The 23,837-nt window shown below is 39.6% G+C and overlaps 3 protein-coding genes across 7 annotated transcripts in view; 2 read left to right on the top strand and 1 right to left on the bottom strand.

Annotated features, from left to right (window-relative positions):
- Positions 1 to 23,837, bottom strand: part of nf1a (neurofibromin 1a) — a 118,877-nt gene that overhangs the window by 11,482 nt on the left and 83,558 nt on the right. For all 5 annotated transcript variants that reach the window (XM_088299937.1, XM_088299939.1, XM_088299938.1 and 2 more), the window contains 13 exons: positions 23,450 to 23,596; positions 21,888 to 21,998; positions 13,107 to 13,539; positions 11,529 to 11,869; positions 9,791 to 9,993; positions 8,538 to 8,731; positions 8,269 to 8,409; positions 6,629 to 6,908; positions 6,299 to 6,513; positions 5,998 to 6,059; positions 5,768 to 5,909; positions 5,568 to 5,669; positions 878 to 1,018 (listed from right to left, as the gene is read on the bottom strand). In XM_088299937.1, coding sequence (XP_088156063.1) covers positions 878 to 1,018; positions 5,568 to 5,669; positions 5,768 to 5,909; positions 5,998 to 6,059; positions 6,299 to 6,513; positions 6,629 to 6,908; positions 8,269 to 8,409; positions 8,538 to 8,731; positions 9,791 to 9,993; positions 11,529 to 11,869; positions 13,107 to 13,539; positions 21,888 to 21,998; positions 23,450 to 23,596 — 2,512 coding nt within the window. The remainder of the gene's footprint in view (positions 1 to 877; positions 1,019 to 5,567; positions 5,670 to 5,767; positions 5,910 to 5,997; positions 6,060 to 6,298; positions 6,514 to 6,628; positions 6,909 to 8,268; positions 8,410 to 8,537; positions 8,732 to 9,790; positions 9,994 to 11,528; positions 11,870 to 13,106; positions 13,540 to 21,887; positions 21,999 to 23,449; positions 23,597 to 23,837) is intronic.
- Positions 7,628 to 14,474, top strand: LOC148334273 (uncharacterized). Its single transcript, XM_088300995.1, has 3 exons — positions 7,628 to 7,720; positions 9,290 to 9,350; positions 13,631 to 14,474. Exon 3 carries the CDS (start codon positions 13,860 to 13,862, stop codon positions 14,472 to 14,474), a length of 615 nt encoding a protein of 204 aa, XP_088157121.1. The 5' UTR covers positions 7,628 to 7,720; positions 9,290 to 9,350; positions 13,631 to 13,859.
- On the top strand, positions 16,581 to 21,355 carry LOC148334272 (uncharacterized). The gene is made up of 2 exons (XM_088300940.1): positions 16,581 to 17,960; positions 19,361 to 21,355. The coding sequence occupies exon 2, from the start codon at positions 19,376 to 19,378 to the stop codon at positions 20,444 to 20,446; it is 1,071 nt and encodes a 356-aa protein (XP_088157066.1). The 5' UTR covers positions 16,581 to 17,960; positions 19,361 to 19,375; the 3' UTR covers positions 20,447 to 21,355.

The raw sequence follows: 23,837 nt of genomic DNA, 5'->3' as shown, positions 1-23,837 counted from the left end.
TGGCAGCAAGGAGAGATGGATTACAGGCAGGAAAGTGGCCCTCGAGGACTGGAGCTGGTGACCCCTGTTCTATTCTATATGTGATAGTTGCAAAAAACAGAACAGTTGAAACTTTCAATTTTTGGTGATGACACAAATTCAAGGAGAGAACAAAAAGAAATGTGAGAGAACATTTCAAACAATAAGAGCAACTAAAAGATTCACAAAACAAATGAAAAAAAAAAAACAACAAATTGCATGCAAAACGTATGTAGTGCTCAGGATCACTTTGACATATTTAAGAACCAAATTGCAATTGATTTCTTCTCACTGACAGTGTAGCAACCTCGTTTTGAAACAAAATTGCTCAATCACACTGGGACTGTCAATTACGGCCTCTTGGCACTCTGCCGCTGAGGCGTTATTCAATGCCATTGTGCTGATTGAAGTAATACTTCATAAATGCAATTCATGCAGCGTGTAAACATTTTTAAAGCTTCCATGAAAAAAAAAAAAAAGGTCAAATGACGACTGGCAGTTTGACGGGCCTCCGTGGAAAGTAATATGCAGAAGCAGCTGTGAGCTGATCTGCTGTGTGAGTGAAAGTCCATTTTCTAACACACATCTCATTTTGATTTATCTATTAAAAGGCAATAAGATCCACAAAAGTGACAAAGTGCAAGTTCTGCAACATAATAAATGTGCGTATATTAGAAAGTTATTGAATCATGCTTTAAGTGTATATTACTATCAAGTTTCACCATCATAAAATCATCATACAATAAATAAAACAAAACAACAGTAGTGCTCTCTTCATAGCGTCCCCGGTCACAAAAAAATAAAAAAAAGAAACTTCTCAGAACTGTGAATTTAATTCTTCTTTTTTTTTTTTTTTAACCTTGTCATTGAAGACACGCATCGTGTCAAGAGTGTGGAGGTTCTGTTCCAGCAAAGCAGTTCCAGCAGAGTACAGGTTTACTTCATCCAACTGAAGTACAGCTACTGCCACCCAAAACAGAGCTTTATGCATAGGAGACTCCTGCGGTCAGAAAGACAGAGCATGGAGAAAGGAGGATGAAGTTTAAGTTGCTGACATTACAAAGCATATACTGTACCCATTTCTAGAAAAACTGGAAAAGATACATGAATGAATTGTTGAAATTCTGTCAAATTACAAAGTCAAATCGTTTATACATTCTTAAAACCCCTATCCCACTGAGGGGCAAACGCTTGCGAGTGTTGGCGAAGGTGGAAAATGCACGTCAGGGTTCGGTGCAGCATTTTAGATAAATCCCCTTGATTTGACAACTGTTTACAGTGGGGGCCTGGGACTTCACTGGAATGCCGGCCGCGGCGACAGTCAACAGACTTTTAGTCGGACAATCTGAAGCATACAGGGAACACGTTTTGATTGTTTGCAGATGTACATAAAAATAAATGATTAAAAAAAGTTAGCAAAAGAGAAGACCCGACCCGACCGTAATAATTGGAAGTTTGCCCACGCCCACGCCTGCGCTAACAAAAACAAGAACAAGCACAAGCGCTAGCGAGAAGCTAATGCTACTGTCTGCATCTGCACCATCTTGTCAAACATCTCAACAACAGACTCCATCGCGTGACTTTAGCGAAAAGGTTGCTACACATGGGAGCTGTGTGGACGCGGAAGTTGTTCGCCTTCGTAGGAGTGCTCATCGTCGTAAGCTTTTACTACTTGGAGATACTTTTCATACTTTTTATTATTTTTTGGATACAGTGACTGTTTGAAATTTTTAACCTACGGACACGCTCCCACCGGTGAGCCGGCCAACTGTCAAAAAGCTAGCATACTCCTGCCTCAGACTAGCCGCTGCTAGCCCGCCGTGCTGGGCCCGGTCACCGGACCCGGTTCATAATGGTGCAGGATGAGACAAACAAAACAATCTCTGACCTGACAGAGGAAGTCCATCGTCTGACGGAAGAACTCCATCAAAAAGAGTCCCTCATCTCGTCTTTCACGACCCGTTTCCCACAACTCTCCGCCGTCATTATGGATGGGCATTCCAGCGGAATCATGACAGCGGCGAGTATGACTGAGGGTCCACTGACGGACACTTTGAGATGGGATCCAGCTACCTGCCCAGGCCCATCCTGCTCAACACCACTCCATGGTACCACCTGGGTCGAGGTGGCGTCCCGCAGCCAGAGGAGCAAAGAACCATCTCCCTGCCCTCGATTGGTCATGAAGAATCGTTTTTCCGCCCTGGCAGCGGATTCTCCCACTGCTACACCCCTGCGGTCGGAGACGTCGGCCGTTGCATCTGACCCCAGGGCTGGGGTCCCAGGTGTTCCTTCGAATTCCCTGCCACTTACGCTGAATTCGGCCGGAGTGGGTAAGTCCACGCGTGGCCCGGTCGGCCGCTCTCGAGTGGGGCTGCTCAGGGACGCAGTGTCCCGGCACACGAGTGGGCCACAACATCGGCGCCACTCACCAGTCCCGTCCTCAGTTGCCACCCGGCCTGGGGAGCACGATTTAGGACAACGAGGTCGGGATTCTCTCCACAGAGTTCACGGTTCCCCTGGCACTCATTCTTCACATCCTCTGCACTCCCCAACCACCGTCATTGTTGAGGACAGCATCATTAAACACACACGCTACATTGGTACTATCACCCGCTGTTATCCCGGAGCCAATGTTACGGACATAGCTAACATCCTGCCCGATGTTGTTCTCTCTCTACCACCATCCATATCCCGGCTCGTGGGGACGAATGAAACAGTGCGCCCACAATCGGAGCAAACCAAGCGAGATTTTAATGTCCTTTTCGACTTGCTAAAAACTTGCGGTCTGTCGGTCTGGATAAGCGGCACTTTACCGTCGCTATCCCACGGCAGCAAGCGCTTTAGTCGTCTTTTGAGCCTAAACACATGGCTCATACGCACTTGCGGACATTTCGGTTTTGCTTTTATTGACAATTTTAACCTATTTTGGAACCGTCGTTCCTTTTACCAACCAGACGGTTTTCACCCGAGCTTCCTGGGTAGCTCGATTTTAGCAGCTAACATTCATCATGCAGTCATCAATCACGCTCCCAGCTGACTCCTTTGGACAAATCACTCAGCCTGTGTTCTCACGCCAAGCTCTACCACAAACCATTGCAATAACAACCTCACTACACCCACCTACAGGCCAATCTCAGTTCTCTGCAATAGCACTCCCAACAGGCCCCCACTATCATTACCACCCACATCGGACATTTTCACAATTCAAACCATCACTCGCAGACGCTTCCCTCCCTCACACAAACAAAGTGGTTTTAACAGTGACAATCTTTTACACGTTTACATTTCAAATCCATGCGACCATGAGCGCACGTCCAGCACAAACATTAACCGGCTCTGCTAAACGTGCGCTCCCTTTTAAACAAAATGTTTCTCATAAACGACCTGATTTTAGACAACAACCTTGAAGGTATTCTTTTATTTGAGACATTGCTAGGTACAGATGCGCCAGTTGCTCTCACCGAGGCTTGCCCACTGAATTTTATTTTTTTATTTTCGACCAGAGACTGTAAAAAGAGGAGGCGGGACTGCGTCAATTATAAAAACTTCTTATTTCAAAGGAAACTATTCTTAACAGGTATTTATCCTTTCAACACCATGCGTTTGTTATTAGCAGTCCTTCTATTCTCTGCGTCACACTTTATAGACTTCCTCATCACTCTACTTCTTTTATTCGTGAGTTTTCAGAGTTCTTATCGATTTTACATTCCACTTATAACATAATTTTAATAACTAGGGATTTTAATGTGCACGTTGACAATATCCACTATCCAGAGAATTTTTAAACCTTTTAAACTATTTTGATTTTACACAGCATGTCGCACAACCCACTCACAACAGAGGACACACCCTGGACCTGGTCATAACCTGCGGCCTGTCCGTTGGTGTGTCCTCTGTTGTTGACCTGGCTGTGTCAGACCACTACTGTGTATATTTTAACATCGCCAGTTTTAATCAACAAGCAGCCCCGGTGAGAACAGTGAAGAAATGCTACCTAACTTCTGAGGTGGCTGCAAATTTTATTGAGATTTTAAAGAGCACTCCTGCTGACATTTTACCTGCACCTTGTGATTTTATTGTTGATAATTTTAACAGGGTTTTAAAATCAACATTAGACTCCGTTGCTCATCTTTTAACAAAAAACATAAAAATCAAAACGATACCCCCGTGGAGAAATGATTTAACTAAGGAATCAAAAAGAAAATGCAGGAGTGCAGAAAGGAGGTGGAGAAAGAGCACCCTTACAGTTCATTATCAAAAATGTAACCAAGATTGTTTTTTATCACCTTAAGAATATAGCCAGAGTCCACCTGTTTCTCTCTCAGGCTAATACGGAGGTGCTGATGCATGCTTTTATTTCCTGCCGCCTAGATTATTGTAATGCCCTGCTCTCTGGTCTTCCCAAAAAGAGTATTTCCAGTCTACAACTACTTCAGAATTCAGCCACACGGGTGCTGACGAGGACCAGAGGGCGGCCACATACTACACCAGTTTTAAAATCGCTGCATTGGCTCCCCGTGTGTTTCAGGATTGATTTTAAGGTGCTTCTATAAGTTTTTAAATGTCTTAATGGCCATCTTATTTATCTGACCTTCTTTTCTCGTATCAACCCTTGCGGACCCAGAGGTCCTCTGGCACCGGCCTTTTAATTGTTCCTAGGGTGAGGATTGGAACACATGGTGAGAATGCATTCAGTCATTCTGGTCCTCGTCTATGGAATAGCCTGCCGGAGGACATCAGGTCCGCAGAGACTGTTGATATTTTTAAAAGGAGGCTCAAGACTCACCTTTTTAGTTTGGATTTTAAATGATTTATCTTAGTCTTTTAATTCAGGACTGTCATTTTATCTACTATCATTGTCTTTAATTTTTTGCTTCTTTGTCTTTTATCATCACCATTTTTCTTATATATTTTAGCTCCGTCGTTCTATATGATTGTCTTTTAATTTTTAGCTTCTTTGTCTTTTAGCATTATCATTTTCTTTTAGAAATTTTAGCTCCAGTGTTTCCTCAAGGGGGGCTTCTGCGCTGGGAGGTGTGGCTGGCCTTCTCACAGGGGGCTTCATCCCAGAGGCTCATTAGGCCCGGCGGACCGGGGCCCTCTGCACTGGTCAGTCTGGGCCGGGGGTCTGTGTGTTGGCGGAGCTCTCTGTGGCCGTGGGCTGTCATCCCTCTCAGCGCGGATGACCTACCCTGGGTTCATTTTCTCATATGGTTTCTCTGTGCCTTGCCATGTCTTTCTGTCTTTCTATTAAGACCAGAGTGACTTGCGTATGTTTTTCTTTTCTTCATGATGTACTTTTTTGAACTGGTACGGTATATTCTCGAGTGACGGAGTCCTTTCCATCTCAGGCAAATTACTAACAAATTAAACAAGACATTTTGATTGTGGTCACGAGGGTGCGAAATGCTCATTGTGAGAAAGCGAGGGAGAGAGAGCAAAAAAACAACAAAACAGGCCCTCGCACAAAAAATGTTTGCGAACCACTCTTAAAGTATCATTAGATTAAATAGGGAGAGTGTCAAAAATTCCAGAAGTCCTACTCTTACCTTACTGAGTAGAGGCTGCAGCTTGGTCAGTGCAATGACAGTGGCCTCTATTAGTACTTGGCTGTTGTAATTGTCAGGACCCTTCAGACAGCTCTCAAGACCCTGAGGATATGAAAAATAGGGAATGAATAGATGGTTTTCAAAATTATCTTACTGCATTCACAATACAAATCCAATAACAATTCACTATTCCTTCTTACCCGGTCTATGCTGAGGAGCGGGCTGGCCTTGCTGAGGATTCGGATTATCTGCTTGATCTGACCGTGGCTGACCCGCTTACTGATGCAACCAAACACTACGAGGGCTCTGGGCTGGAGAGATGGGTTGTACTGGAATGCAAACCTGGTCACAGACAGAATCAGCATTCAACATGATTTTGACAATCATTGGATGGTTACAATACAATAAGAATGAAAAATAACTGCCATACTTCTGTGCAAGCTCTGTCCACTGGTCCAACCATTTACAAGATGGTATGTCCCTCATACAAGCCTGTGGAAAATATGTAACACATTAAAAAGCTATGTAAAAAAGGTGAAGGCTTGATAAGCTTTAGTTTCATTCTACGCCTTTCCATTGTTCTTGAAGAACACTGTATTGACTGTTCGGTCCTCTTTGATTGAAGCTGATTGAATAAACAATCAACCAACCAACCACTGGCACGAAGTGTTAAAAAAACAACCTGTAGACCATTTTGAAAAAAAAGAAAAAAGAAAAAAAAAAAGACTGACCTCCATGATTTCTAGTAAGGCCTCTGTGACAGTCTCGAGGGACGAAAGGGCAAAAGTTTCCCTTTCGTATGAGCCCGGGGAGAAGGAGCGGTCTCTGTAGCTGGAGCGGAAGGCAATAACAGCTGCTGACTTGACTTTGCTGATCCCAAAGAGCAAGTAAAACTTGGGCAAGGAGAACTCTGTCAGGCTCAAACGCAGCACTTGTTTTGTCTCTTCTGAAACAATTAAATAAAAAGGACTCAGAATGTTTTCTCAAAAGATAAAATTAGTTACTTTGATATCAGTCGAATTAAGGCTGTCTATGACAGTATGATCAGATTAAGTCCTCACCGCTGAAGTTAAGCTGTGAGCAAGTACAAAGGGAATGGATGATGTTGATAACTAAACCATGTGTAGACGCCCTGAGGGACAGGGGCCCAGTGGCTACCAGCAAGGTCACAACATGGAACAGGTATGGCAGGTGGGCAGCAACGTCCAAAGAGTTGTTGAAGGAAAGCATTAGCATGTAGCGCGCCAAAATGGCTATGTCGTCCCACATCAGGTGCTGCTCCAGCGTTGGTGTTGGTGACAAGCAGGTCTTGTCGATTATCTTGCACATTCGACCAATGACCTTTCACAAAGAACAACAAAGTAGACTGTCATTCAACCACCCCTTTTCCAAAATAATTTCTTGTTTGTTGTAGAATTCTTAGCACCACATTGAATCCACTAAGTATAAACTCCGAGCAAGGCTTTCTAATTTTGAGAGCAATTTCTTTTGCTGGTCAATCTCAGAGACCTGAAGCAATAATTTTATTAAACAATACAAATATGATAATATAATGGCTGGTGTTGAGTATAGGGTTAGAGCAAATGTTCCTTCAAAACTGTGTATTATCTCAGTTTTCTGAATCGTGATTTACAGAGATTAGGTTGACATTTCGAAACAATTTTTGTCCCGATGAGCTTTGCTTTCATTTCATTATTGATGATGCTGACATCATAATACAGATCCTTCTGAGCTTCTCTACTTCTCCATCAACACACTCAAGATATATACTGCACCCGTGGTAAACCTCCAAGCCATGAAACTATACTGTTGTTCATAAATACTCACTTCTAACGTCCACTACTCTTTCAAGCGATGTAGAAAATCTTTTAACATTATGATATGCAAGATGAAACATCTTTTTATAAGATGATCTGGACTTCAAGTGTAACAATGGCTGTTCTGATGAAATGGTCAAAACAAGGGACCTCTTTGGAGTGTTGTTGTCTGCAATAATAGGAGCCAGTGCTTGGGTTTACTATTGTGTGTCTGTGTGTTGTTTTTTGTTTATGAGGAGCAAGCCTAACTGGGATACAGCACACACAGAGGCAAGTGAGTTGAGATAGTGGCTCTTCCCCCTAAAGTCATGAAAGATGGATTTATTTCTTCAAGTAGTAAGTATTTCAACATTTAAAGACTAATTATTAATTCAATTTATCAGTTATTTCCATTTGTCCTTGGTTAAAATGCGCCAATATCAAGTTGCCAAATTGACGACTTAAAACCTATGACATAAAATAACTTTTCATTCCAGCTACTTTGCGCATCGTTGATCATTTATTTTTGGTGTCGTAAAATGAGTTTAGAATACTTCATTGTAGGTTCTCAGTCATCTCATATCCCTTGTCAGGATTCAGCAGAATTGAATCAAGGAGACTACGTCTCTCTTTGGTTATTGAAAATGTTTCACCAGTAATCCAAAGGGAGAAATATCGAAGAAGTCAAGTTGCCTGTGCCAGGCATTTTGTGGATAATCAGTTTATATTTGCCAACACTATTTTGATAGTTTACCTGGTTAACATCTACCTAACAGTGAACATGTACTGAGGACATGGAGACTGAACCACAAACTGCTCTGATAAATTTGACAGTTTTTCTGAATGTAGGGACAAATAACAAATAAGATCATCCCACAAAATAACACAAAAATGGATAGTCTCACCTTACTAGAGACTAATTTGACATTTCCTGATGCCAAAGCCACAGCAGTATCAGCCATGACCTCAGCCTTGATAGAGCCTAGACCTCCTGTAGCGCTGGTTTTGATAAAGCTGTCCAACACCACATCCAACAAATCTGTAATCTAAATACATCATGAGAGCATTTCAGGTCAAATTCCAAAAGTTCGAAATCAATTCTCCATCTATCCATTCTCTTTACTCTGCAATATACACTTTAGTTAAAAATGAGTTCTTGTTGTGATTCACTCACCTGGCCCAAGCTGCCCCAGATCTTAGCTTGAATAGATGGATACATTTGCTTTTCATTGATGGTCATGGTGATGAGCTTATCTAAAATGGCAGTGACACGCTGCCGTTTGGCGTCATCATTGTGCTTACAAAAGCGAACAAGGTTTAGCAGCCAAGGTGTCATGTACTCCAGACAAAGGTGCTTCAGCTCGATACCTGGAAATCAAAAATTGGATAACATAATTGACTTTACGGTCAATGGTAATGTCGAGGCGATGTAACCAGAGTAACTACTCAAAATATTTACAACCAATTTGACGGTAGCAAAATGGGCAAAGTTCAGAGGTGCTGCAGTGAGGCAGCTGCCACCAACCTAAACCAAAGCACACATTCACACGCACGCGTACTACAAACCATGTCCTAATCCCCGTCCGTTATTTTCCGTTGGTCAGCCATCGCAATGGTCTTGGGCGCACACTAGATTTCTGTCAAACCATCATCCACGCAATAGTCCTCATGTTCCACAAACCTTTCTCCCATATCCGCATATCATTCACAACTCGCCACTGTCAAACTCAAACCGCTGCTGTTACTTCCGGGTTTTGAAGCGTCACATGCAGGACGCCACTGTGTGATGTCAATGGGATGAAATATCGAGTTTTAAAGTCAATTCATTCTTAAGCACTCTTAGGGCACAGGCATATGACACGTTGAATGATTGTATTAATATTATTGTTCATGTTTTTGTTTGTTTTTTTATGAAAAAAAAAAAAGATAATTTTAGAATTGGCCATTAAAGCCAGGACTTGCCATGGAGAAGAGCTTCCGTTCACATGTAAGGAATGTTATTTTAACTTTATATATAAATAAATTGGAAAAAACATGTTTTGGCTGTGCCATATTATTACTAAGGAGCATTTACAACCCCGTTTCAGATGCATTTTACCACCGCTTAGGACAAAGTGGTGCCTTGGCAGAAGTCTGTGCTTGTATTTTGTCTAACTTAATGTTATTGCATTTATAAGTAAAACATTAGCAACAGTTCTCAACATGATACAATACTGTTGGACACCACTGCAAACCACAACCGCAAAATGAGCACCGGTCCCTCCTTCTAGTTTCTATCATTTATTATATACACATGCACATAGACATATGTCATGAGGTAATAGCGCGAAGTGCTCTGAGTACCGGAGATAGAAAAGTGCTTTACAAGTGACAGCCCATTCAGTCGGTTGCATTGCTCAGTGTGCGGCGGCTCTCAAGGGTACTTACTGGATTTGCTGAAGCCAGAGATGCACTCCTCCAGAAACTCTAGCGTCAAATGGGGTTCATTGGCAGCTAGTGTTTTACTGATAGACACTATGAAAAGAGTGTTGTTGGCGGGAATGCAGAGGCCTGATGTCTCCAACAACTGGCCTTCTATCTTCAGGTTGAAGGTGCAAGTCAGAGCACACAACAGATTGTAGGCCGCAGATCTAAGCAAGAATTAGCACATTAGCGCTAAAATTATATAGAAGTGATGGAAAAAAAAGACTGAATGCACCCAACATTGAAATTACAGTGGTCTCAATCATATTACATTTATAAACGTGGTAATGGTGAAGGATTGTTTACAACTCAATGGATATAGATCGTAAGCCACACACTTTTCCAGCATGACTCAATTCAGTGGGGCATAGAAGACAGACCATTTGGTGTAGACGCAGAGCAGGGGCAGCCTTTCAGCCCTGCAGCCATTGCAGGGAACCTGGGGATATCGCCAGCCATCACTCGGCGCCAGGACAGAGAAGTCCACCCTCTATGCTTCAACCAAGCATACTAGGAAGTGCGAGTCTTCACCATCGCAACGATATACTTTATAAACTGCATTGATTTGGCTAGGCGGCCGACAAGTCTCGCTCACTTCTAAACCCAGAAATGTATTATTTGTGTGAAATCCTGTGTGAGTGGGAAACGTCATTAGACTGGTGTGTGCGCACTGATGTGTTCACACTGCTGTGTTCCAGTGCACTATGGAAAATCAACAAATCTACTCTCACACTGTTGTGACTTAAAAAGACGTGCTCCGTGCTTCCCGTTTGATTTCACACAAATCGGTGCTCTGTATTACCCACCCAAATCAGTACAAGTGCCAAAAAGTGCAGTCTTCTGAACACATTTCTTATGAGTGCAGTGTTAACTTCCCACCAAAAGAGGGCACTAACAAATTGTGAAAAGGTCATGAGAGGTTTAGCGAGTGCAAGGGACTTTTGTGGCCTGGAAACGTTTGTGTGGATGGCATACAATGGCAATGCCTCGGGTCAAAAAATATTGCTTTGACCATTTTTGTGTGGTTCACTTTTTACCTCCAACCCTAGTAATAATACAATACCAAGTAAAACATATTAATGATGTCCTTATCACATTTTCTTTGCACCAGAGTAAGAGTCTGATTTTGTGGATCTGCTGAAACAGTCCGGATTCGATAGCTCAACAATGTATTAAGGGAAAAAAAAGAGTCTCTTGTTTTAATTATTTATTTTTAACAAAACCAGCCCAACAGGACACCTTTAATATGGCTATTGGATCAGCAATTTAAACCAAGATAATGCTAATGTTAGTGTTAAATGCAGCTCTATCCTTTCCGCCATACTAAATGCTCAATTTGTATTTCAAAATATTTCCATACTGGAGAGATTATGATTGTTAAATCACACTAGGCTCACGTCAGCTTCCCGCGAAAACTACCACAAAGTTCCTCCATTGATTGTTTTATTCTATTTTGAATTTTTATTTCTGTTATTGTAAAACATTTTTTATTTATTTATTTTTTGAAATTTGACCTTTTCACATGATCGGGACATCCCTAAAAAATGCACGGCGCCGTATATAATTATACTCCATAAGATCGAACATAAAAGGCTGCTCTTACAAACATGACTTTAATTCTAGTTTCAGTCTGTCAAGACAAGCATGCTGCATTATTTTTTTGATCTGCTGAAAAGAATTATAATTACTCTATACGACTGACCTGAGACTGGGGTCAGAACTGCCCAGGTTGAGCAGAGCAATATTCAACAGCGTGCCGGGAACATCTTTGGGTCGGATCTTTGTGTGCTGAGGGATCGAGTCAGGTTGCGATAGCTCCCATCTTGTCCGAATGTGGATAATAGACTGAACAATTGCATCACATTCCTGATGCATGAAAGTAAGCGGTGTGCCCTGGTTGGCCATGGTGAGTGTGAACTGGCTCTCATCTACCAGACATATCTCTTCAATTTCTGATGCATAGTAGACATCGTTTAGAAAGACAGGCTGTCCAAGAACTCTTGTCCGTTCAGCTGAGGTCACCTGCACCGCAGTCGAACCGACCTGAAGGAGAAGAAAATACATTGTTTGAGCAAATCTAGTTTGGTTGACTTGAATCCAGTTAACAGCGGATTTAGAGTGGGTACACTAGAGGTGTAACGATACATTCTTAGTATTTATTAGTAACTAAAGCTATATTAATTAAACATAACTCAACTAAACACGATAGAATGCCACCTCAACTTTAATTATTTAAAAATGTAAAAACAACAACAACATTCCTCTCAAAACAAGCTTGTTCTATTAATATTTTAGCATCAACAAAGTGAAACAGAACAAGCTAGTTCTCTTTTTATACACTGACGTACCTCATTATCAGAACAAGCTTCTTTTTATGCATTCAAACATCAATGGAAACAAGCCCTTCTGATAAAGTGTGTCATGTATCTGAGCAATATTCTACAATCTTTTTGTGGAACAAAAGAAAAATAGATAAGCGAGTAGAAGTATTAAACTTTTATATAGTCCACAATAAATTAACCTGCTGCTCTGATTGCCCATTAAAAAGAGAAACTATATCACAGACAATCATTTTGCAAAAGGCTTGCATTATTCTTTTTAAAAAACATCAGATGGTCTACATGGTCTGGCATCAAGACACTTCTCTGTGTGCTCCACGATAAAGAGTATTCTTTTTTTTTTTTAATCAAAGGGAGATTCATGATAGAATTTTAAAAAAAAAAAGGCAGCAACACCTTTATGGTCTGTGCCACTACCTTGTACGGTAAGACACCCCTGATTCATTCTTTCAGGTTTGTTGTTTTTTGTGATGCCATGGCCGAGATTGGTAGACATTAGCCGTGTTCCCATTATATTTCATTCTGCATTTGCAAAGGTTAAACACAGCAACCGTCTTGTTGTTGTCTTTTAATCGAAATGAATGCATTGCTTCATCTTAAAAATATCCTACTTCCACGCAGTCATAATCTATGTTGCATGAATCTCATGATGACGTGCACAAGTGAAAAAGTAACAAGTTTATTAAATAAAAAAAAGATTGAAACCTGAATTAAAGAAATAAAAGGACATTGGGAATTTTGAGTATAAAATAATGTCATTAATTATATCGATTCAATTGATCAATAACTTGTAAAAAATTATGTGTCAATGTGAGATCAGCATCTATGTGCACCAATCCAGTGCCTCCCGATGACACTATATTGCAGGGTAGACATAGATTAAATAAAGGTGTTGTTCTACCGAGAGTGGACAGTAAAAACCACTATTGATAAAACCTTACCTTGATGGAAACCTTGGTATCTTTGTGAGCCAGTTTGAGAGCATTATGGAAAACTTTGAGATCTTCCTCCAGAATGAGCGTGGCAGCAGGTAACTTCTGTTGGTCAGGTTCAATGTGCTCAGCGAGCTTAGCTGGCGAGTCGATGAACTGGAGCCTCTTACTGCCCTTTAAACCTGTCAGTAGCCGCTCATGGTATTTGGTGTACTCTCTCACCCAAGTATTGCAGTTGTAGACATAGACAGCAGCGACGTTTTCATATGCAAAACCGGGAAAAACCACAAACCACTTGGACAAAAAATCCGTCTTGAAGCGGTTGCTTGGGCCGACATGAGTCAAGTCCACCACAATCTCATATGGTTTGGCGTAATAAGGTTTTAGGGTGAGGAGGACATGGTAGATCAGCAGGTCTCCATTTATCTGTCCAGTTTTGAATCTAAAGGAATGATAAAATGAAACAAACATTGTCATATTCAAGGTTTTCTGTTGATCAATGTGTTGAACCTATTTCTGTCTTTTGTTGGCAGATTTATGTTACAAAAGTAACGTGTCCAAAATAACAACACTATTTGAAGGTGCAGGAAAACGGTTCATTGTAATTTGAAAGGAAGTCAACAGAAATTGCAACGCCACCAAGACAACGCTGTCTCTCTCTCTCTTTCTCTCTCTCTCTCTCTTTCACAGGAAGTAAGTACCAACACAACACTGTGCAATGGCTTAGACAATATTCAGAAATATTTATCAACATGAGTTGAAATGATTATTGTTTTTCCTCTAATATTTCAGAACAAAATGGATGGAACTAGCGCTCTCTGGCTGTTTGTCATGCTGTTACTCCATCACATAGACGCAGACCTTTCCGTTCCAACTATGGAACCGAACCAAACCACCAAAGACCACACAAATTCGTCTGACAAGGACAACAATGGCACGCGAGCCAACTGTTTGGTTGACATTGAAATGGGTCTGATTGCTATAGGTTCAGCAGGGGGTCTGATTTTTTGCCTATTAATTGCCATTGTGGTATTGGCATGTCAAGTCTATCACATTCGGCGCCAGGTTTATGTTCCACAAGCCTCAACCTCCAATATGTACTTGGTGAGTAGTACAGACTACTGGGACACTAACCCACCAGCGATTGGAGGACTGGTTGGGCTATATGACACCAGTTTCATGCTGGAGGAGGTCACAGAAGACAACACAATACAGGAAGAGAACCAAGTTGAAATGCACAAGGAAGAGGAGGGGGCTTGGCCAGAAACTAAACAAGAAGGAAAATCTTTTAAACTTGAGGCGAGTGATGGACATATGTTGAGCTCAAACTCCAAAGAGTTATCAAGTGACTTTGGAAAACTGCAGTCAGAAACCTAGAGTCTGTTCGATTAAAGGGACATTTAACAAGATGTGTTTTGTGTCCTATAACTCGGACTAGAAAAAAACGAAGAGCAGACCAACTACAGCTCTATACAAGATATGGACCTCTAATTTTCCCACCTTTCGGTATGCTGTTTGTATGAGGTGTGTACTATATGTGAATGGCTAGACAGAACAATATTTGCTGACTTTTAATGTGAAACCTAAATTGTTTTTGTCAGCTGAAACTACATTCATGAAATGGCAGAATTGTAAGTCAACAAGTCGAATTTTTCTAAATACATAACCTTAGTCTTTTTCTTTTTTCTCAGAAAACACAAAAAAATTAACCTGATTGAAATACTGATTATATTATATTTTATTCATAACTGGATTTCATGGGTAGAATTGGATGATCTGTTGAAGTAAGGAATTAGTCAAATTTAGCAGTGGTTAGCAGCATTTTGAGATATTGAAAGAAAAAAAAATTGTTAGAGTGCGACTTAGTCCATTATTTTAAGGTGGCGGTATTTGATTTAGTGGACAAAACATTGAAAAAAAAAATCTCGTTAAAAAGGTAAATAGTAATATAATGTATCCATTATGATCAATCGTTTTTATTTAATTTTTTTTGTTGAAAATTGCATTTGTCATTTCAGATCATTTTCTAACATCACTAGAGTTCCAGATGACTCGTGACCTTGTTTTTTTTTGTTTTTGATTATGTATGATTATAATTTGTGTGACTGTCAGCTTAAAATCAATAACTTGTAAATATAAAATTATTTAACAGACAGCAGTTGTTCAGTGGAAAGTATGAAGAAATCTGAGTTTGAGTCAGCCAGACTAAGAGTAGAGTGATCGCTCGACTATTGGCAAAGTCATTTCAGTTTTTGTAGTAAGTAACTTCAAATATTCACGGAAACCCTCTTTTGGAAAACCCTTTTGGATTTAAGGTGAAATGTCTTTCACAAGCAACAAGAGTCCAGTGACTTTGATTCATGTACATTATTAAAAATATGAGCCTACCTATGCACCACTGAGTTGAAAACTCAATATGATAACATGACTCAATCACCAAAATGACTAAAAGGAAAGACATAGATACATTTTTTACAGATTGTGAAGTGGCGATTTGCATGCCATGCACATCCAATGCATTTTTGCGGAACTCAAAAATTCTGTAGGCACTACATTTCTAAAAGCAATGTTTTTATATGAATTTGAAATTCTATTTTCTTGGTACATATCCCATATCGGTTGAGAATTGGCCAGCAAAAGAGAAGAATAGTTACGTAAAGCAGGTTTCTCTTCCATAGATTTTAACAGATGTATTCCGAGCTCTGAGGCGATTAATTTTGAGAATATTGCTCATTTCCTTTTCATTTACGGACATCACCTCACTTTCACCTGGGTGCTCATTCTCGAAAGGGCTAGGAATAGTGTTCACAATTTGTGATAGAGAAACTTACTTTACGCAGGTTGCTCTTTTGCTGTACAACTCTCAAACACACGCCCGCGGCGAATTAATTCTGAAAACAAGCGCTCTCACTAATTAAAACAACTACATTCAGTGTAATGAGAAGTTGTGCTGTATATTTAATCAGCATTTATATCAGAGGTATTCAATTAAAAGTCACAGAGGTCCACAACTAAAATTTCTTCCAATTAAAAGGTCCGATCCAAAGTCCAACTTCCCTTAATGTCGAGCCTATGTTCACATTTTTATATAGTTTCAATATTTAGTCATTTTCAACAGAGCACACTCATATACTAAATATTTAACAATGTTCCCATTCAACACCTTTGCCAGTCAAACAAATATAAGGCGTTTATTTCACATACAAGAAAATGTGGCTCCAGGAACTTAAGCATTGCGTTAACATCTTTTACCTTTTTTTCTTAAAAAGTCATCAGCCTAAAAAAACGGAAAGCCTAATTATCCAAGTAAAACAGGTCAACATGTACTGGCTGCCAGGATGGCCGAGTGGTCTAAGGCGCCGCGTTTCAGGACCCAGTCTCCCCAGGAGGCCTGGGTTCGAATCTCGAATTTCCCCATTGTGGGACTAATAAAGGGAATATTATTATTATTATTATGTTGAGTACACAATCAATAAAAATGGCTGTCCTCATGAAAAACTAATTCAAAATGAGCTTCGACACCACCTTTTCTTTTGAATATTTTTAACTTCTCTTAATGAAAAAAATTAGATGGTGACTGTCCTGCCAGTGACTTAAATCTGGGTTGGAACAGAGTCAGGGCCATTGGGATTTGGTAGATTATTTCACACATCTGGGCTTTGTGTTTTCCTTTAAATAATGTTTGTGCAACCGCATTTAAGCACTCCTTCACAACTTCCCCATCACTGAATGTTGCAACGGTTTCGGAGTATATGATGCACACTGGTTTTGAATCGGCCGCAGCCAGAACGCAACTAAATTTTTCCGTCCATTCATTTTAAACAAGACTCATCGACCTTGCTAACTTTTTAGCACGGCATACTGTCAGCAGCACTCTCTTCCGGTCTGCTGCGCTATTGGCAGTGGATCATAAACAAAAGATTTGATTGGCTCAAATCAGTGACGCCTTTTCCATATTAATCTCGTTGCACACTTGAGTACAATGACAATAAAGGGATTTCTAATTCTAATTCTAATTGTAATTAACTAGAATTGCTGCGTCAACGTTTGCAAATGCGCCCTGAAAAAAATTCATCATAGATTGGTCATGGGTCCGGTCCGAACCATCTGTCGGTCTGGATCCGGACCGCGGTCCGCCATTTGGTGATGCCTGATTTATATGTTTATACTGTATGCGTTACTGAAATTAAACAGCAATATACCTCAATAATTTCTCCTAAAACTATTAATAAAAAGAATAGTGATCTTTGAATTGAACTCCTGAATCTTGCATTTTAGCGTTCATGGTTGTAGCAACCATGTACAACAGTACATGTTGCAATTATTGAAAGGTTCAATATTATATAAACCCTTAAAGTCCTGATCAGGATTAAAACCCAGTTCCTTATTAACACAAATGTACATAATCAGCATGGACATTGCTTGGAAGTGAAGTTTCTAACTGGCTGGTGCACTTAAGGTCAGCAGTTCTGATATGAAATCACACATTTTGGGGTAAAAACATACCATTATGATAACAAAATGTAAACTCATTGTTAGTCTTTGAGAGAGGATTTTTTTCCAACACCTGCATTGGACAATGGAGACTCATTTCCTGCAAAGAATCTGATTGTCAAAAAAAAAAAATAAATAAATGAATAAATAAATAAATGGGCAGTTGTGCATTGGCGTGACGATGCAAAGTTAAAACAGTCCTTTTGAATGCATTAGGTTGGCACTAGTTTCACAAGACTTCCTGAAAGTGAAATAGGAGTCAGTCTTTCAAAATGTCAGCACAACAGTGACTATTATTCAAGACATTTGCTCTTGCTTCAATTTAACCGACATTCTGCATGTGGTTCAAGAGAAATTCTACAATCATTGGTAAGACCTTCAATTACCTGCATCAATATTTCTTTACCGCCTTCAGAATTTTGTGTTTTAGTATTCTGATAATTAGGAACAGTCCTATCATCTATAAAGGTTTTATCAACTGTTTGCTTAATCGTGTCATTTAATTCACTATTAGAGCCATTTGTTTTATGAGAGAAACTATATTGTGGCTCAGAATAGCAATGGTTCATTTCTGTTCTGTCAATTGAAAGAGTAATCTACTAGATACATAGACACACATTTACTTAAAGATATGTATATATATATATATATATATATACACACACACCGGACCCATGACCAATCTATGATGGATTTTTTTTCAGGGCGCATTTGCAAACGTTGACGCAGCAATTCTAGTTAATATGGAAAAGGCGTCACTGATTTTGAGCCAATCAATATATATATATATATATATATATACTGTGGAAATTAAAGCATTAACTCAGGTGATTAATCCCAAAAAAATTAACTCAGTTAAATATTTTAAATCAGTTAACTAAGTTTGATTTACTTCAAAAATAATTTGCATACTTTGCAAATATTGTGCAATATTAGCTGTCTATAGCACGTCTCAGAACAAAACACTGTGTTTAAGTTACCACTGGGGATTGCAAACCAACACTGCTGGAGTGTGGCGCTTGTGGGCAGTTTTGAGAAATGTTTCGAAAATAAATGTCTGCAAAGATGTCTCCATTTAGATTGTATTCAAGAATCCAAGAAAGCTATTAGAACAGTCTTTGAATTAAATATACTTCATATTTGGTGATTTTTGCAACAATTTCAAGATATTATTCAAGGAAAGATCTGTTATAAAATAGTAGTTGAAAAATGTGATTAATCATGCAATTTTTTGTGATTAATTAGTTAAGGAAAATTAATCATTATTGACAGCACTTTATATATATATATATATATATATATATATATATATATATATATATATATATATATATATATATATATATATATATATATATATATATATATATATATATATATATATATATATATATGGAGAGAGAGAGAGAGAGAGAGAGAGAGAGAGATAGATAGATAGAGATAGATATAGATAGATAGATATAGAGAGAGAGAGAGGTTGGATTTATTTAGTAAAATGTGAATAAAAAGTCAAATATGAACTTGTCAAAAATGAAATTTCTCTTTTTTTGAACAAAATAATCTCTAACCAAAATACACCCATGTCTTAAATTTATTGCAAAAACGCATTGATTTTAATTGCGGTCATTTTTTACCCCACTTATGGAAGTGTGTGTGTATTGGTTGGTCATGCATCCAAGGGTTAAGAGGTATTGCTAAGGCAATGACAATATTTATTTATTCATCCTCACATGAAGCATTTTAACTGAAAATACTTCCTATAATTACAGCTGCAAAGACATCAAATGGCAACAACACAGACGGAAAGTATGATCCTCCACTTCATAAGCCTAGTTTTCACATTGCCACTGCATTCAAGTGGTGTGACAATATTTGGCCATTCTGACGGTATAATTGAAGTGACAACTGGTGAGAGCAAGGAAAATCTCGCTTACGACCAGCTACCAACAGTCACTTACAATCAGAAATCTCCTCTAAATATCACAGACGAAATCAAGGTGGATCAAGCAACAACAACCAGCTTCATAACCTCCTTGTTAAGTAACTCATCGGTAGGAATGACAAACACCACAAAAGTAATTAAAAGCACTGCATCTCCAGTGCTCACAGGATCCACCCAAAGCCAGGACATGCTACTTACGGTCCAAAGCTCTACAACTGAAATGACCCACTGGTCTACAGACTCAAACCTCATTTCTACCACATCTGCAACCACAACCTCAACCTCATCTCTTGAAAACAAACCTCCAAATACAGGTGGGGATACTACACAGTCCATTGACTCACTCAAACCGTCAACAGTCAATCTCATCACTGAGCCGAATAACATCCAAGATCCCCCAAAAGAAAATCATAATAATGTACAAATCCATAGTCAAGTAGTGGCAGGACTAATAGCTGCGGCTCTGGTGGCAATGATTGTTGGACTCTCAGTCATCTTTTTGAAAAAACGCAAATTTCAGAAAGAACAGATAACAACAACTGACTGGGCAGGCCCTTCACCATTTCTCAGCCATGAAGATGAAAATGGAAGAGTAACGCTGAAGCCATCTCATCAGATTTCTGCTGTCAGCTTCCTGTCTCAGAGAACTTCCAAAGGTTTTCTCCCAGAAACACAGAACGAGTCAGAAGCCAAAACACCAGCTTCTACCTTTGGACGTAAATACCAAGAGACTACATCTGAACAAAAATTTGATACCAAAAGTTCACTGGAAAATCTTGCTACAAAACAGACCGTGGAAAACTCTGCCATTGTAACTTCTTCAGTGGAACAAAGCTCCATAAACCGATCTGTGAATGAAAATTTAGACTATATTTTTACGAGGTCTTACCTGAAAGTGACTGAGCAATCTTAATAATACAAAATGTAACAAACAACTTATTTGACAAATCTTTTAGAAGATTTTCTGTTTTGAAAACAAAAGACTCATTCACTAACTGTATTGGGATACTTTTGTGCTTAAAACCAGCATATGCACATTTGACGCATAAATCTGTGATTGCACAAGTGTATTTGAATTTGTGCGTATGCTAAAAATTTTTTTTCAATCTCCTGAAACCATGCGTACGCATACATAATGATCAGCTGTAAAAAAAAAAAAAAAAGAAAGACAAGAAAAAACACCTTTTACCCAAGATGCATAGTGTAGTGTAACTACAATAATTTAGAAATCAATCATTCAAATAAAACAGTAAATTGCTAATGAGTTGACAAAATAACCTTTTTTCATCACCTTTATCCTTGTTCTGTTCAAATGCATATAAGAGCTGTAAGTGAATCGCCCGCTGGCTCTGTTTTTGCAGACTTGGCAGTTGTCAAGAAGCAGATTACGAGAGTATGGTTTGATGGCGCGACCGGAAAAGCCATCAAAAAGCAGAGTGTTCGTATTGATCAAGTACACATACATGCTACAAATCTCGGAGAAAATTTTCAGGAATTTAGAGTTGCTAAAAATAGAAGCTGCACACCACAATGCGACCGACTTGCTTGTGATGCAAAGTTCGCTTCCAATACAAATAATTTCATGAGTTTTAACCGCTACCAATGTCTCTTTGCTGTACTAATTTTATCTATTTCAGCAAATCATGCAATGTTTGTTCATTCTTGGCTGTTAATTTTTTTATGGTTGTTTTTGGTCCAGCATTCTCTAAGGTAATTTTGGAATTAATGAAAAATTATTAACATTATAGGTTGTCGTGTGTGGGGGTGTGTGTGGGCGTGTGTGCGCGTGTGTGTGTGTGTGTGTCACATGTTACTATTAAAGTACTCATTAAAGTTAAATGGGAAAAAATAATAGCTTCTATTGTTGTCTTTTTGTTCAATAAAATGATTGAAAACATCTATCTGCTGCGAAGGTATTAAAAAGGAATGAGCGAGTAAGTGAGTGAGGCTTATAAATTTATTTGTCTGTGTGCACTGCAATTGACTGGTAACCGGTTCATGGTGCACACTGCCTACTGCCAAAGACAGCTGGGATAGGCTCCAGCATGGCCGCAACCCTTGTGAGGATGAGCGGTTTAGACAATGGATGGATAGAACAGCATCATACAATATTATTAAAACAACTGGATGGTCTAAATTGAAGATTTGTGTGGGTAGCATGGGCCAATCGCTCGTGTATCATCACAGCACCTTAAAAATCAGTCTTAGGCTAAACAAAGGATGTACATAATATTACCTGGAGTAAGATTTTACTCACATACTGTTAAAAGGCAAAGGAGATGGGAAAAACAATCGGACAGAAGATCAGAAGATACTGCTTTGGATTCCAAAGAAAATCAATGCTCAGGTCTTACCTGCGAGCCACATAGTAGAAGACTGGATTGCCGTTCTTTGAAGTCCCAGCCTGATAGAAGATGTTGAGAGTCTTCAATGCTTTAAATTCTTCTTTTTCGTGTACCTGGTGTCTACAAGACAAAATAAAACTTGGGACCTGCAAGGCAACATTGTTGTTAAAATACTTTTCAATGTATCCGGTTATAATGAGAGAGCTTTCATATTTGAGAAACCTACCGGACTGTGCTCTTAAAAAATAAATAAATAAATAAAAGAAATCACAAAACTGATGCAGTTTACAATTTTAATTTATTACTAGCACATGGGCGAGAGTAATCCAATGACCTAGACCAGGCCTGGGTAAAGTCCAGTCTCTGACTGTACTGCGACCCGCCTTGTGTACAGACTGAGGACCCATAGATCAGTACAGATGTCATTCACTCGAGCAACGGGCCTGATGCCTCATTGAACATTTCGGAGTGCATCTTAGCACACTCTGCTGGTTGAAGTCTGAGACTATTGTGCGCAGACTGTGGCAACTAAATTCTGTGAATACCTCATTTGGAGAGGGTTTCACACAATCAGAACAGACCAGTATGTTTGGGAGAAAGCTGGACAAAAGGGCAGCTGTCGACGATGCCGTAGTCTTCCTAATCATTCATGGTATTGCAAGCAAGAAACATCACAGGTTTAGACAACAGACGGAAAAAAACAGCCACAGCACACACCACTCACATCTCTCGAACCAGCCATCTAATTGGCTGAGGCTGATGGGCTCCCAGAATGCTTCAGTACTCTTTTTGTGTTATTTTTATTTGTTTTTGGGATATGAATGGCATGAGAGATGCATGTTTTGTGTTAATTGTATTTCTTTGTTTCATTGTTTGATTGTAAGCTGTTCAGTGATAAGTTTTGGTTTTGATTTAAAACCGTGTCTCTAAGGAGTGTGGTTACTAGTGACATCCCTCCCCTGTCATTGGCTGTTTTGACATGAGAGCTCTTATAACATCAATGATATTACCATAGACAAAGATGCCTCTCTTTGAATGAGAACTCTCATTGCGTCAATGGTAATAGCATTGAAAAATATGCCTTTCTTCGACTCAGAGCTAGCATGCGCCTCATAGAGTGCCGCGCCTAGTGTGCGTGTAATAGCACCCACAACTGACGCTGCGCCCTTTGATACGGCGCGTCTTTTGACCGTGGAAATACGGTACACGTGCGGACGTTTGTACAAGCGATTTAGCAAGCAAGAGCTATGATTCGTGTCTGCGACGTTGCCAACTTAACAACATTTCCAAAGATTGATGCAATCCTATTAAGAGATTTCCTGTGTCAAAATTTAGCAGGAAATTAGCAGAATGAGAAACCAACTGGAGAATATTGTGCACAGGAAATAACCACAATCTATATTGTGGATGCACAGCATCTTCTCAATATTTTTATTTTGTTTTTAACAGAAATAAATAATATTGCGGCAGGGCTGGGGTGTTGTGGGTGTGCTGCATGGTAGAGATACACACAATGTGGAGGCATTGTGTATGTAATGAACAAAATTCAAAAGAATGAAGGTTAATCTCACCTGGTCATGAATTCTTCAAATTTGGAACTGGTCAGGTTGAGGCTGGACCAGTGAGTGTCAGCAACAGGTTTGTGTTCAGGCGGCCCCAGATATGCCAGCAATGTTGCCATTTTGTCAAAAGGACGCCTGCCAACAGCTTTGTGGTCTCTGGAGAGATTGAATATCATTTTGTACATTCGCAAATTCACACAGTGCCAACTATTTTAAAAGAAACAACTAAAATACAACAATTAATTATTTCAGGGTATCACCCAGTGTCAAATAAGCCTGTTGGGCTGGCAAGCTTTTCTTAGCCCCCCCGGCAGGGTATTCCAGAGCTCAATGGTGCGCCGAAATTTCACCTTGTGGCGAATGAAAAGAATGAAAGATTGCACATGTAGAACTAGAC

This window comes from Idiotropiscis lumnitzeri, chromosome 7, assembly GCF_059441095.1.
Source record: "Idiotropiscis lumnitzeri isolate Australia: NSW breed Sydney's pygmy pipehorse chromosome 7, RoL_Ilum_1.0, whole genome shotgun sequence".
Taxonomy (NCBI): domain Eukaryota; kingdom Metazoa; phylum Chordata; class Actinopteri; order Syngnathiformes; family Syngnathidae; genus Idiotropiscis; species Idiotropiscis lumnitzeri.
Note: the sequence above shows the minus strand (reverse complement) of the source record. Positions and strands in the feature narration are given on the sequence as shown.